This window comes from Pituophis catenifer, unplaced genomic scaffold, assembly GCF_029215685.1.
Source record: "Pituophis catenifer annectens isolate HBS135680 unplaced genomic scaffold, rPitCat1.0.hap2 SCAF_2, whole genome shotgun sequence".
Lineage (NCBI taxonomy): Eukaryota > Metazoa > Chordata > Lepidosauria > Squamata > Colubridae > Pituophis > Pituophis catenifer.
Window position 1 is genome coordinate 31,961,550 of NW_027256882.1, and position 14,103 is coordinate 31,975,652.

The 14,103-nt window shown below is 44.7% G+C and overlaps 1 protein-coding gene across 2 annotated transcripts in view; it reads right to left on the reverse strand.

The window, feature by feature from the left end:
* PBX2 (PBX homeobox 2) overlaps nucleotides 1-12,811 on the reverse strand; it is a 38,073-nt gene extending 25,262 nt beyond the window's left edge. For both annotated transcript variants that reach the window (XM_070936587.1, XM_070936586.1), the window contains exons 1-2: nucleotides 12,390-12,811; nucleotides 9,754-9,827 (exon numbers count right to left, since the gene is read on the reverse strand). In XM_070936587.1, the coding sequence (XP_070792688.1) occupies nucleotides 9,754-9,827; nucleotides 12,390-12,595 (280 nt within the window). In that variant the 5' untranslated portion in view covers nucleotides 12,596-12,811. The remainder of the gene's footprint in view (nucleotides 1-9,753; nucleotides 9,828-12,389) is intronic.
* Nucleotides 12,812-14,103: the final 1,292 nt, after the last annotated feature.

A 14,103-nucleotide genomic window follows, 5' to 3' on the forward strand; every position in this document is an offset into this window, starting at 1 on the left:
AAACCTTTTGGGCACTGAGTGCCGAAATGGGAGCGCACACTTGGGGGGGGGGGGTTAGCACCAGAAACCGGAAGCTCAACTTCCCGGCGTGCACATGCGCGCCAGGGAGCTGCTCTTCCAAGTTTTCGGCACTCCCGTGCATGTGAAGACCAGCTGGCCAACACGCATGTACGCGCCAGAACCCAGAAGAGCAATGGGTGATAGCTGGCGTGCCCAGAGAGATGGTTCTGCATGCCACTTTTGATACACATGCCATAGGTTCGCCATGACTGCTTTAGGGCATAGAGAATATTCTAGAGCAGTGTTTTTCAATCTTGGCAACTTGAAGACGTTGGACTTCAATTCCCAGAATTCCTCAGCCAGCATGGCGGTACCTGGGCAATTCTGAGAGTTGAAGTCCACACATCTTCAAGTTGCCAAGGCTGAGAAACATTTGTTCTGTCCCCGTCTCACACACGCACACAAACAGACAGCCGGGGGTTAAATAAACTGGCAGACAACCAATTCTTTCGATAAGAGGATTGGCAGCAACCCAGTAGCTGCTTGCCAAGAACTTTACTCATAAACAAGATACACACAGTTCAAGAATTGTCAAGTCCAGTCCGTAATTAAATCCAAGGCAGATAATGTTGTTTCCAAAGATGCAATGTGACTCAATAGTAGTTAGTTTTGTCCGTCACAGAGTCTGAATGGCCACCTCACCCCCTTATATCCCCTGTGGGGTGTGGTCCAGTGACTCAGCTTAATCTCTGGCATGCCTCCTTTTCTGTTGCGTGCGCTTGTCTCTCCGACGCTGGCGTGGATCCAGCCAAGACTTATCTCCTTCACTGTCCGACTGTGAGGAGATATCTGGCTCCTGGCCAATCTCTTCTCCTAAGGGAGACACCTGAGGCATTGCCAGAGAGGAGGGTCCTGAAGAGGGAGGCCTGGCCAACTCCTCTCCTTCATGTTCAGAGCCTTCTCCCTCCGATAAGTCGGCCTCGGGGGTCGGAGCCACAACAACATTGTTCTAGAGCAGTGTTTCTCAAACTTGACCCTTTGAAGATGTATGGACTTCAACTCCCAGAATTCCTCAACCAGGCATACTGGTTGGGGAATTCTGGGAATTGAAGTCCATGCATCTTAAAATAGCCAAGTTTGGGAAACACTGTTCTAGAGGACATTAAATGTACATCCTCACTTTTTGATGGCAGCCAGTTGATGAAGGACAAAAGCAGCTATTTCGTTAGAACATCTCCCTCACACTTTCCAAATTTAACACCCACAAAGTTCCTCAAAACTGGATACCCTTTGATCAAATGACCTACCCAACCAATGATCTACCCAACCAAGGGTCTTCCACTTGGGGATCTCTAAGTTTGGGAACGAACTCTTTCCAGAGCCCCACGTGTCCCTCAGACAGATATTCCTCATATGATGGGTTACTAGTAGTCCTCAACCTACGTCTATAATTCAGCCTGGAAATTATAGTCATAAGCCACGACGTTTGTAAAACAGCCTATCACATGACCAATCTAATATATGACCTATTTTTGTGGTGGCTGTTAAGCCATTAAGCCAATGCTGCGGTCATTAAACAACCTCATTGGATGCTATGAGCCAGTTTTTGCCACAAACCAGAAATAAATGCTGGTTTCCCACAAAAACGTCATAAACCACAATCACATGCCTCTAGGAGACTAGAAACCACTGTAAATGTGGGCTGGTTGCCAAGCACCCAAATTGTAGTCACAGTTCTTTGGCGGGGGTTGGCCATTGTAAGTTTGAAACTGGGTCCTAGATAGCTTTTGGGAAGTCCGCTATAATTTTGAACTGTTGCTAAGCGCCCGGTCATAGGTCAAGGATTTATCTGTATCTTCTCTTGGCAATCTCCTTTGTTTCTCTGCTGAAACCGGAACAAAAACCTGCTCCCTTTGCCAGCCAGCTCCCTTGCAATGTCAGATTGCCCATGGTTACCAGGCTACTGCTTCAACACAAGACCACGCAGAGAACTCGGGAGTAATAACTCAGAAAATACACAGGCACGGAGAAGAAGATCCCTACATTGCCTTGAGGAATCAAAACCAGTGTAGTTATGCAAAATTACGAGCAATTTTTCTTACTTCTTGGCCCAGAAGGATAATTTCTGCCAGGGAGTCTTCACGCAAAGTACATCACGTCCCCTGGATTTGGCAAGGGTGGGGCCAGGCTCTAGACTGCCCAGAGGGCACCCCAAGAGGGCAGGGCAGAAGATTCAAACCAATAAATAAAAGTATGCACAATTAACGTCATAAAGCAAGAGGGGAGGAAATAATATACATCCTGAGTTGGCACGTACACCCAACAAGCCCAGATATAATATAGCTGATTTGTACCCTTGATAATATGGTTTTAATTTGCATGCCACTACTTGACTTTGTGGTAGCCTACCACAAAAAAGAAATAGGCTCACATCTGCAACGAGGCAGAGATCATAAAAACGTATAAAAGACAAGCAACAGAGGAGGACAACGTAATAAAACAGCAGCAACCCCCAGAGCAAAAAAAGACACAATTTAAAGATGACTTTTTTTATTGCCCTTTCAGGGGCCAAGCCAAACCTGACACCATTTCTGAAGGAAATCATCATTTCTACTCCAGGTGCCCAAGTAGATCTGTATCAGGATTTTAACAGAGAATCAGGATGACTTTAAACCCTGTGTGCTTATGATCCAGAACAGGGGTCCCCAAACCTGGCAACATTTAAGTCTTGTGTACTTCAACTCCCAGAATTCCCTAGCCAGCCATTGAAGTCCACAAGTTGAGTTGAAGTCCACAAGTTTTAATGTTGCCAAGTTTGGAGACCCCTGATCTAGAACCTCTTCCTTCTTCTCCCCTTTCACTTGGAAGAAAAAAAATTATTTATTTATTTATTTATTTATTTTATGCAATTTATATGCCGCCCTATCTCCAAGGTCTCAGGGCGGCTCACAACGGTAAAATGCATAGTTCCTTATTAAAACAATATAAAATTAAAACCCAATTTAAAACAGTTTAAAATTCATTAAAAAACCCCCATCAGTCCAGGCTACGGAACAACCAGGTCTTCAACTCGCGGCAGAACGAGCGAAGGTCAGGGGCCATCCGGAGCTCCAAAGGAAGTTGGTTCCAGAGGGAAGTTGGTTCCCACAGAGAAAGCTCTCCCCCTGGGGGGTCGCCAGCCGACACTGTCTGGCCGATGGCACCCTGAGGAGGCTCTGTCTGTGGGAACGCACTGGGCAATTGGGGATTGTCGCTGGCTGCAGGGGGTCCCACAGATATCCCAGGCCTAGGCCAAAAAAATGCTCTTCCATGCCAGGTTCCCCACAAAGCAATCTGGTTGAGGTCCATGGACCTGGGTCAGAATCACCTGAAGTCATCTTCTTCCCCATTTTAAGGCCGCAACACAGATTGAGAGGCAGAAGCGAAGAAGCAGGCCTGCTGGTCATATTTACAATCCCTCAATGGACTTGTGAATAGATACCTGACATTTAAATTAATCAATTCAATTCCATTTATTACAGTCATAGACCAGAGACCAGAACAAATAAAAACACTCAGTAAATATACAATTAAAAATTATAGAATAAAACAATAAATAACAGATAGAATCTATAATAAAATCCAGTCTGTCAATTGAACATGATCTACTATACAAAAATTACAATTCATAAAACTGTGAGGCCTGTAATCAGTTTAATACTAAAAGGGAAAAGAATAAGCAGTGCAAAGGGTTTGCCACATGTGTTGTATAAAATAGCTACTAGACATGTGTTTCCGATGAATCCCCAGTGCTTGCTGCGCAATTAATCTTAAAAGTAAAAGGCGAACAAAGGGTCCAGGTGAGGAATCACCAGGAAAAAAAAACCATGATAATATTTACAGGTAAGATTAGGGGTGTTCTACTTCTGTCCTACTATCGCAGCACCATTGAGAGTGTCCTGACATACGGCATTCTTGCATGGTATGGGAGCAACTCTGTAGCGGACAAAAAAGCTCTACAGAGAACTATTAAAACTGCCCAGAATATCATCGGACTCCAGCTACAAGCCCTGGACGACATCTTCGAATCTCGCTGTTTGAGAAAGTTGCATAACATTCTCAGAGACTCTTCCCATCCTGCTTATAATCTTTTTGGACTGTTGCCTTCTGGCAGAAGATACAGAACAATTAAAACTCGGAGGACACGTTTTCTGAATAGTTTTTATCCCAGAGTTATAATTGCACTCAACAATGAACTAAAGGGCCACCATCCGTGAGCTGTTGGACAGCATTACTTGGTCTGTTGTGTGGATGTTTGGGTGGTTTAGGGGTGGGGAATTGTGGTGGATGGGGGTGTGTTTGGGGATTGTTACGTGTGTTGGACCTGGTCTTTGGGTGTTAAATGAATTTCGTTGTATGGGTATACTGTATATACACGTACAATGACAATAAAGTTATTTATTATTATTTTATTTATTTATTTATTTATTTATTTATTCATTCTCTGAACTTGCTTGTTTTCTTGCAGAGGTTTCATTACCCAAACTAGGGAACATCTAGCTAGCCTGTTTGTTACCTAGTTTGGGTAATGAAATGTTTACAAGAAAACAAGCAACTCAGAGAGCACCAAGGACCCCCTCATGTTAACCCTGAGCTACAAATATTCTCCTTTATTAGTACAGGTGAGATTCTCAATTACCTTCAATACTTAATTTTCAAGACAGAACATTCCTACATGAGCCCTCAAATGTCCCAGCATCTCTAAAAATTTAAAAGTTAAAGACACGTGCCTTGACTTTGCCTAGAACCAGGAACTGTAGGTAGTCCTCGAGTTACAACAGTTCATTTAGCGACCATTCAAAGTTATAACCACACTGAAAAAAGTGACTTATTACCGTTTTTCACACTTGTGACCATTTTAGCATCCCCATGGTCATGTTATCAAAACTTGAAACACTTGGCAACTGGCACATATTTAGGACAGTCGCAATGTCCCGGGGTCATGGGATCCCTTTTTGCGACCTTCTGACAAGCAAAGTCAATGGGGAAGCCAGATTCACTGAACAACCAGATTATTAATTTAACAATTGCCATGATTTACTTAACAACTGTGGCAAGAAAAGTCGTAAAACGGGGCAAAACTCACTTAACCAATGTCTCCCTTAGCAACATAAATTTTGGGTTCAATTATGGTCATAAATCGAGGACTGCCTATAGTGGAATTCTTAAAAATAAATAAATAATGCATTGTTTTCACCATCAATGGTCTTTGAAAATAATCAAAAATAAACACATTCCAGCTGAGAGGAAACCCTGGACTTTTTTCAAAGTTTTCTCACAGCCAACACATCTTTAAGAAATGCTATACAAGTAGACTTGACTTACAACAGTTCATTTAGTGACCATTCAAAGTTACAATGGCACTGAAAAAAGTGACTTATGACCATTTTTCACATTTGTGACCATTGCAGCATCCCTTTCCAGCATCTCGAGTTATGACAATAATGGAGTCTGTCCATCGCAATCATAATTCACGATGTTTTTTAAGTGGGTTGGTCAAGTGATCGATAGGTAGTCCTCGACTTAACGGCAACAATTCAGCCCCAAATTTTTGTGGCTAAGTGAGACATTGGTTAAGTGGAATTTTGCCCCATTTTATGACCTTTCTTGCCACAGTTGTTAAGTGAATCACCGCAGTTGTTAACTTAGTAACATGGTTGTTTAAATGAATCTGGCTTCCCTGTTGACTTTGCTCGTCAGGAGGTTGCAAAAGCTAATCTCATGACCCTAGGACACTGCAGCTGTCATAAATATGAACCAGCTGACCAGGCATCGGAGATTTGATCATGTGACTGTGGGGGTGCTGCAACGGTCATAAGTGTGAAAAACGGTCCTAAATCACTTTTTTCACTGTTGTCGTAACTTCAAAGTCACTAAATCAACTGTTGTAAGTTGAGGACTTCCTGTATTCTGGAGATCGTCATCATCATTATCATCTTGCAGCCTGACCCACTCACACTTCAACATGTCCTTGAGAAGTCCTGTGGAATTCTTCGAGACAAAGCAGGAGTCACTCTTTCTTCAACTACGACATCTTCCACAAGTGGGAAAACGTCCAGAAAACATGTCAATAGCACTTCCTTTGCTTGCTAATTGACAGTTCTTATTATGGTTTGATTTCTGCCAAACAGAACACATCTATCTATAGAACATTCCTCCAGAAGTCTTGAAGATGATTTAGGGGAGAAACTTGACAAGCATCAATGTTCTTTTCAGTGAGCATGGCCTTCCCTTGAACTACAGTCTCATTCCTTCCATTTTTATTCAGGTTTTTTTTAATGGCAAACTCCTGAAACATGAGTTATTCAAGATAAGAGAAACAGGCAGATCTCTGGATGTTGTTCTGGGTTTCTGTACGGTTGTGCATTGTGCTTGTGGAGTGGTTTTTAATAACTCACACAATTGGTCTTAGTTATCCCTTTAAAATGAATTGGCTGAATTGAGGGACAAGGTAATGACTTTTTCACACTGGAACAACGCACTTAGGAAGATTTGGTTCATGAAATTTATCAAAGAGACTACAATTCAGTGCTGTTCGTTCAGGCGAGTCGGAGCTTATTTTTTTGCAAAAGTTCAGAAAATCCGAAAGAGGAGAATACATGTTCCCCAAAATTTTATAATTCTTAGCTCTTTTCCTTCTTGCAAATTTTGATCCAAACTAAACATCTTAAAACCAGGGAGCTTATGCGATTTTCGAAAGTCCTTGGTTACAGTGCCAAATTTAAAAGTGTAATAAAGCCCAAAGTGAAAACAATAAAATATACGGAGAGTGATTACATTAAATCGCGCACATCCACATCCACCACCCAGAGTTCAGCTCGATTTGAGAAAGAAACAACTTTTAAAATTATTTTTGACTTAAAAGTACTATTCACTTAAATTTCTCTTAATTCCACTGCTTTTGGAGGGAATGCACACTGAAACAAACTTACAGCACCTGCCTGAAAGCACCCTTGTTCTAAATTTTATAGTTTATTTCTATAAAGTAGTCATCTCTAACTTAGCACTGTCCGGGTTGAGTATTTCTCAAACTCTGTAACTTTTAAGATGTGCTGGCTGGGGAATTCTGGGAGCTGAAGTCCATTCATCTTAAAGTTGAAGAGTTTGAGAGACTTATCTGACATCCCCAGAATGCTCCAGCAGACTTTTGCAGATGTGGGATTTTTTGGGGGGGAAGGAGGGGCGCCTCTAAATCAGTCATAACTCCTAGTGCCTGCAAGTCCCTGCAGTTTTCTTGGCAACATTTTCAAAAATGGTATTTCTTTGTCTTTTTCTTTGTAAGGCTGAGAGAGAGAGAGAGGAGAAAGGGAGGGAGGGAGGGAGGGAGGGAGGGAGAGAGAGACCCAAAGTCATCCAGCTGGTTTTGTATCTAAGGCAAGAGTGAAATTTAAGAGTCACCCCAGCTTCTACTTCACTGCTTTTAACCACTAAGTCAAACTGGCTTCTCGTCTAGAGGGTGGCATGTTGTTAAGTGGTATGAGCTGTACTAGCAATTCAAGGTCACCTCGGTATTTTTATGCTGGATAAAAATACAACCGAAATACCACATGTACAATTGGGATATATAAGCAGCTACAGACAGAGATGTAATGATATGCAGGCATAAATGTAAAATTGTAATATAACTGCAGTTTAGACTGCAGAGTCCTTTTTAACCCGAATCTAAGTTAATCTTCCATATTCCTCCTGCCTTTATTATTTTTACAAATAACTAAAGGCAGCAAACCTATCTACAAACTTAAAACACCAATGTCACATGTCTGTTTACTGGAAAGAAAGTAAGCCTCCTTCAATTCAATGGCACCTTTGAGTTAACGGATTGATTACTGCGATGTAACTTTATCACATGCATTAGAAGGGTATTCTAAGTAAATAGAGCTCTAGAAACACGTTAACAAGAAAAAATAGAAAGAACACCGGAAAGGAAATCAGATTTCAGTAGAAATATTGATAATATATCAATAGAAATATTGGTGAAACCATCTTAGTATTTATTTATTTATAAAATTTATAGGCATCCCATCTTACTTGAAGGTAACTCTGGGCAGCTTACAATTATTAATAACAATACATATTTTTTTCCATTGGCTTCGTATTTGGGCTGCAATAATCTGGATACGTTCACACTTTCTCTTGTCTGCCATCCATGGATCATCTGGAATTCTACAGCCCAGATACGGTGCCCCTTACTCTTTTTAACCAGGTTTAGTTTGCAAGAAACTAAGCAACCTTCAGAGAGGGAATGATCATTTACACAGAGCAACAACCCTAAACCCGTGATGGCAAACCTATGGTATGTGTGCCAGAAGTGGCACACAGCGCCCTCTCTGAGGGCACGCAAGCCATCACCCCAGTTCAGCTCTGGCACGCATGCTCACGCGCCTCCCGCCAGCCAGCTGGTCTTTGGGTCTCTGTCGCATATGTGCAGGAGGTGGGGTACGGCCTCATACGCATGCATGGGGGAGTGGGGCACGTGCAGGGGGCCACGCACACATGCGTGGGGGGTGGGTTACATGCGTGGGGGGGCACACACATTGTATTTTGGGGGTTCAGGCACGTGTACGCGCTTTGGGCATTTGGTCTGGAAAAGGTTAGCCATCACTGCCCTAAACTCTTTCAAACATTCTGACCCAGATCCCAGCTAAAGTCAACTGAAGACTCAGATTCACTGTGACCTCTCACTCTCTCCCTCCCTCCCTCCCTCCTGCCCCCCCACCTCCACTTACAAAACAACTTCCAGAAATAGCAATGTTCCCCCACTCTCCCCCCAAAAAGTCAGCACACTCAGCAATGAAGCCCTGGTGATACGAGTCTACTAAAAATGAGGTGAGAACCGCTTACAGATCCTGGATCCATCCTCTGAAATAAAATCATGTAGCAACACATATGTCATACCATTCATACACTATCCAGGACACATCTCAGAGGCTTATTTTCCAATTTTGGCTGCCTGAGAGGCCCAGATCTCTCAGTGGCTTAGATGAACTTCTCATGACAACTTGGAAGGATGATCCCTTCCCTTTCCTTAATCCCTTTCCCTAATCCCGAAAAGCTCTTTCGCTTTTTTCATCTAGGGAAAGTGCAAATGCAAACAGATGGAGAAACACCATTTCTCCTCCTCTCTCACTTGCACAATTGCTCGCATCACAGCACCCGTACCGGTATCCTTAAGCCACTCACACCCGACTCTCCAACCATCCAGTGGTGCAACGTTCCTCAAATCAGGGCCAATGTTGACATTCGACCAAGGAAGACGAAATGTTTCCAAGCCACCGAGGAGAAGGAGGTTGGTGGTTCTTGCGGACAAAAGATGCAGGTGTTTTTAGAGGCCTCTCGCCCGTTTTCCAAGCAAGATTGACAAACACAAAAAGAGTAAGAGGCACCCCTTTCCCTTCAGATCGCCCCCCCCAAACGGGGTTTAAGGAAGAAAGCAGAGGAGGAAGGCGGGAGGGAGGAGAAAGAAACAAGAAAGAAAACCAGGCAGACGGCAAAGAAATTCCAGACACGCCAGCGTCAAGATGGCGTAGAAACAGCAGGCCTCTGAAGAGAAAATACCCACTCTTCTTTCTCTCTTGCGCACCCCATTCTCCGAACCTCCAAACCCCAAATCATTGAATTCCCGAAGGAAAAAAAAAAGAAGCAGGAAATAATGCTCTTAGAAAAGTAGCAATCAACCCTCCACCCCCTGATCGAGACCCCAAACTCAAACAATACCTGTTTTTTCTTTGATTTCACAAAGGACGGTGAAGAGAGCCGGTTTCATGCGGTGACAATTCAGCGTGTGTTTCCTGCAGTTGAAACAGTGGAAGAAAGACAGCAGATAAAGCCATTTGGTTCCTTTTCTGTAGTTTCATGAAAAAGGAGAGAATCTTTGTGTCCACCATCGCTCATAGGCCTCGCTCAACTGAATTAATCCGTTTCCACATCTAGCAGAGTTTCGCCCCCCGCCCCCCCAGCAATTCCCAATGTAATTCCAACATCCGGATTTCCCCAGCAATGGAAAAAAAAATCCCATGCATTTCCTTCCATTATGGAAAGGTTTGTCCAAATGATGGGATACGTTCCACGGGGGCGCAGCAAAACAGCAAAACTTTTTCTTTCAACAACTTTTTCATAACCACAAAATAATAAACTCTATATTCATCACCTGCCAGGTCTATACAGAGGAGCAGTAAAATCCAAAGTTTGAATGTTGTTGCAGCTTTTGATGTTTTTATCCATTTTTCTGCTTGATTTAATTATATATATATATATGTGTGTGTGTGTGTGTGTGTGTGTGTGTGTGTGTGTATGCAAATACTCTACTTCCTGATACAAAGGGGCCCTCTGTGAAATAAGATTCTCCATTTTGCATACATAATTCACCCCAGTTCCAAAGAGTAACCCAATACACAAAGTATTGTAATTGGTTTGTTTTTTTTTGTAAATTAAAACCATCTAGAAAGAGAACAAATATCTGAATCTTAGATAACATTGCTGCAGACAAATACATCTTTAAGGAATACCCCCAAAGGGCTAATTATCCCCAAAATGGAGCGTAACCACACTCAAAATTATGAACCTTCCACACTAAAACACAACTTTTGCAATCCAAACTAAAATCTTAAAATCAAAAGCCTCTTTTCTCTTTTCTTTTCTTTTCTCTTACAAGCTTCAGCGCCCAGCAATTCAACGTTAAAAACTCCTCGTGCAGAGCCTGCTATTCAATTTATTAGGACTCATATTAGATTTAATAGACACAAAGCCACAAGTCTTAGTAAAATACACCCCTGAGGAACCATCCAAATATACCATACTCCTTCTTTTTGGCTGGCACATCACAAGAGTTAAGTAGCATAGCCGAGTACTCTCCACTCACAGCAACAATCCTAATTAAAAAACAAATACCTTCCAGGAACTGAAATCCATCTTCTGAAGCAAACTAATGTACTACAAAGCTCTTCGCACACAACAGAGCTTCAAAACACATCGCAGTAGCCATGCCTGGCAAAAAACGGCATCATGGCAAAACAATGGCTCTTTAAAGACTGCCAGGAAATAAACTATTTTTAAAGAAAACCGCAACCTGAATCCACCCAAAGTTAAAAATTCGGAAGTTGCAACCTTAATACCAGGCCAGTGTTACACTCCAGATCAGAAGGTACACATGCAAAAAATTACCAGGTATAAATCATCAATACTAAAATGTAACCAGAGAAGCTCTAATTCTCCACCAGAAGAGGAGAACTGGATAGATATAGGCACAAGATGTTTAGAAAGAAAATTGTGTGGAAAGTCAAGATGCGGAAAAGAGTGTGAATGGTTAATTTGGAGAAAGAATCCCATAATTTTTTTTTTCTAATCAGCTCTTAGATCTTAAATGCTAAGGTTTCAATCCCTATTTATTTCTCCTGCCGTTTCAAAACAGATCCACTGAATTTTTATATCTGTATCTAAATCAGTGGTGGGATTCAGCCAGTTCGCACCACTTCGGGAGAACCGGTTGTTAACTGTCTGAACAGCTTTGCAAACTGGTTGTTGGAAGAAATCATTAAGGCAGAGAACTAGTTGTTAAATTACTTGAATCCCACCACTCTAAATCCTATCTTACAGTTTCCTCAAGCCCAACAGCTGTTTTTACTACTGCAAATATTTTCTACCGCAAATCGGTTTGCCTGTCCACCTAGATTGCATATAAAGCCCAAACCCATTCTCAGGATCCCGTTCCCTCCTTCCTCTTTGTATCCTAAATGCCAGATCCAGAAGGCCCCAGAACCCTGCCTGCTTGCTTGTTAATCAAGTTTTTATGCCTCCTACCTACCACTTCTTCCCAACAATAAATAAAAACCAAAACTTGCTCTGTATTTCCAAGCCTCTGACCAAACTCCCCCCACCAAGTTCCCCCAAAGCGACCCCTTTCTTTGCAAAGCCCATCTCCCCCCCCCTTTAAAAAAAAAAAAAAGAATACCCCCTTCTCCAGAACTTCCAATTCTACTTTCTGCCCCAAAGGTGGAATTTGGTTTCCAGGAGCCGATCAAGCCCAGGTTGTTCAGAGCACCCCCTAAAAGTCGGGAACCCCGTCCCACTCCTGGATTTCCACCCAGTCTCCACCCAGCGCTCTTTTCCAACCAGCCACTCAGGGCAAAAAAAAAAAAAAAACTCGCGGGGAAGGCGAGCCGGCAAATTCACCGCAGGGCCTTCCAGATCCCCCGTTTCGACAACTCGGTGAGGCTTTGTCAAGAGTTTGCACCCCTCTCCCGCCCGCACACACAAAGGGAGCCCTCCCGGCCCAACTTTCCAGGGCCGCCCCACTCTTCCCACCCCGCTCCCTTTCGCCCCGGCCGTCCAAAGACTCGAGAAGGAGAACCAACTTTGCTTGCGCTTCGTCCAAGCTTTGATCGGTGATGGTCATGATCTGCTGGAGGATGTCGCCGATATCTTGCTTCCGGGGCTCTCCGTTATCCGAAGGGGGCTCGTGGAGAGCGTGGGGGGTCATGGCTTGGACCCCCTGGACCGAGGGGTGCCCCGCGATCCCGACCGCCCCCCGCGCTTGGATCAGCCTGCCTGGATCATCCATGCTCGGCGAAGGGATTCCCCTCCCTCCCCGCGCGCGCGTCCGCGAGCGATCGAGGAAGCGATGGGGCTGGCTGGAGGGCGGGCGAGCAAGCGAGCCCCGGCGGCTGGAGGACGGGCGGGCGCTCCCGGCTTTGGCCGCCCGAGACGGAAGGGCGACGCTGGAGAAAGAAAGGCTGGCGCGCTAGTCCATCTTGGCGGTGCGCTCCCACGGCCCCTTCCTTGGAGACTTTGGGACTGGAAAATGGAGTCCCGCACAAGGGCTGGAGGAGGAGGAGGAGGAGGAGGAGAAGGGAGGGGGAGGGAGGAGGAGGAGGAGCTGAGAAGGGGGAGGGAAAAGAAGAGAAGGAGAAAGGAGGAGAGGAGCTCAGTTTACCCCTTCCCCCCCCTTTCTTCTCCTCCTCCTCCTCCTCCTCCTTCGGCGCCTCCTCCCCTGCTCTTGGTGCGCCCAGGCGGAGAGGCGCAAACTGTGCTTTTATCTATTTTTGCTGCCCTCCGCTGGCTTGGGAGAAGCAAAACGCCGGGAGAGACGCCGAGCAGCCCAGCTTTTCTCCAGAGCCCACCGGCTTCCTCCCGGAGGCGGAGAAGCGCTTAGACGAAAGGAAAGGAAACGGAGGAGCCGCGGCGGGGGCGCTGTGCGCCCTCGCGGAGCGCAAGGCTGAAGCGCCTCAGAGTCAACGGATTTTCCGCGCTTGCCCCTTCCCGCTGGGACTGGGATCCAGTGAAGGGAATCTTTCGGGATCGCCAACTAGCAGCTAGCCTTCAGCCTTCCCGCTGAAGATCCCAAAGACATACACACACACACACACATAAACAAACCACAGGCACCAACACGCGCGCCGCCGCCGCCCCAAACTGTTTGCGAAAAGAGTGGCGCTGCCTTTGGCTTGGTGGAGTGGAGGGGACGGTTTTTCTTCATCCACCCAACCGGGGATTCGGCCCGCTTGTCGCGCTGGGCTACGGCTTCTTTATTTGCGTTTTTAAAATCGAAGAAGCCACCCTTGGCGCGGTGTGTAGATGAAATGGGAGCCTGCCCGGCCCGCCCTATGTTTGTACGGTACGCGGCGTTTGGAGGGATGCTCTTCTGCCGGCGTTTCGCTTTTATTTATTTATTTTTAAGTCTTTTAACGTCACCACACTATTAAAAAAAAAAAAGATGTGGGGACTCTAGAAAGAGTGCAGAGAAGAGTAACAAAGATGATCAGGAGACTGGAGGCTAAAACATATAAAGAACGGTTGCAGGAACTGGAAATGGCTAGTTTAGTGAAGAGAAGGACCAGGGGAGACATGTTAGCAGTCTTCCAATATACTCGAGGGGTTGCCACAGAGAGGAAGGGCTCAAGCTTTTTTCCAAAGCACCTGAAGGCCAGACAAGAAACAATGGATGGAAACTGATCATTCGGCCTAGAAATAAGGAGAAATTTTCTGACAGTGAGAACAACCAACCGATGGAACAGCTTGCCTTCAGAAGTTGTGGGAGCTTCACCACTGGAGGCTTTCAAGAAGAGACTG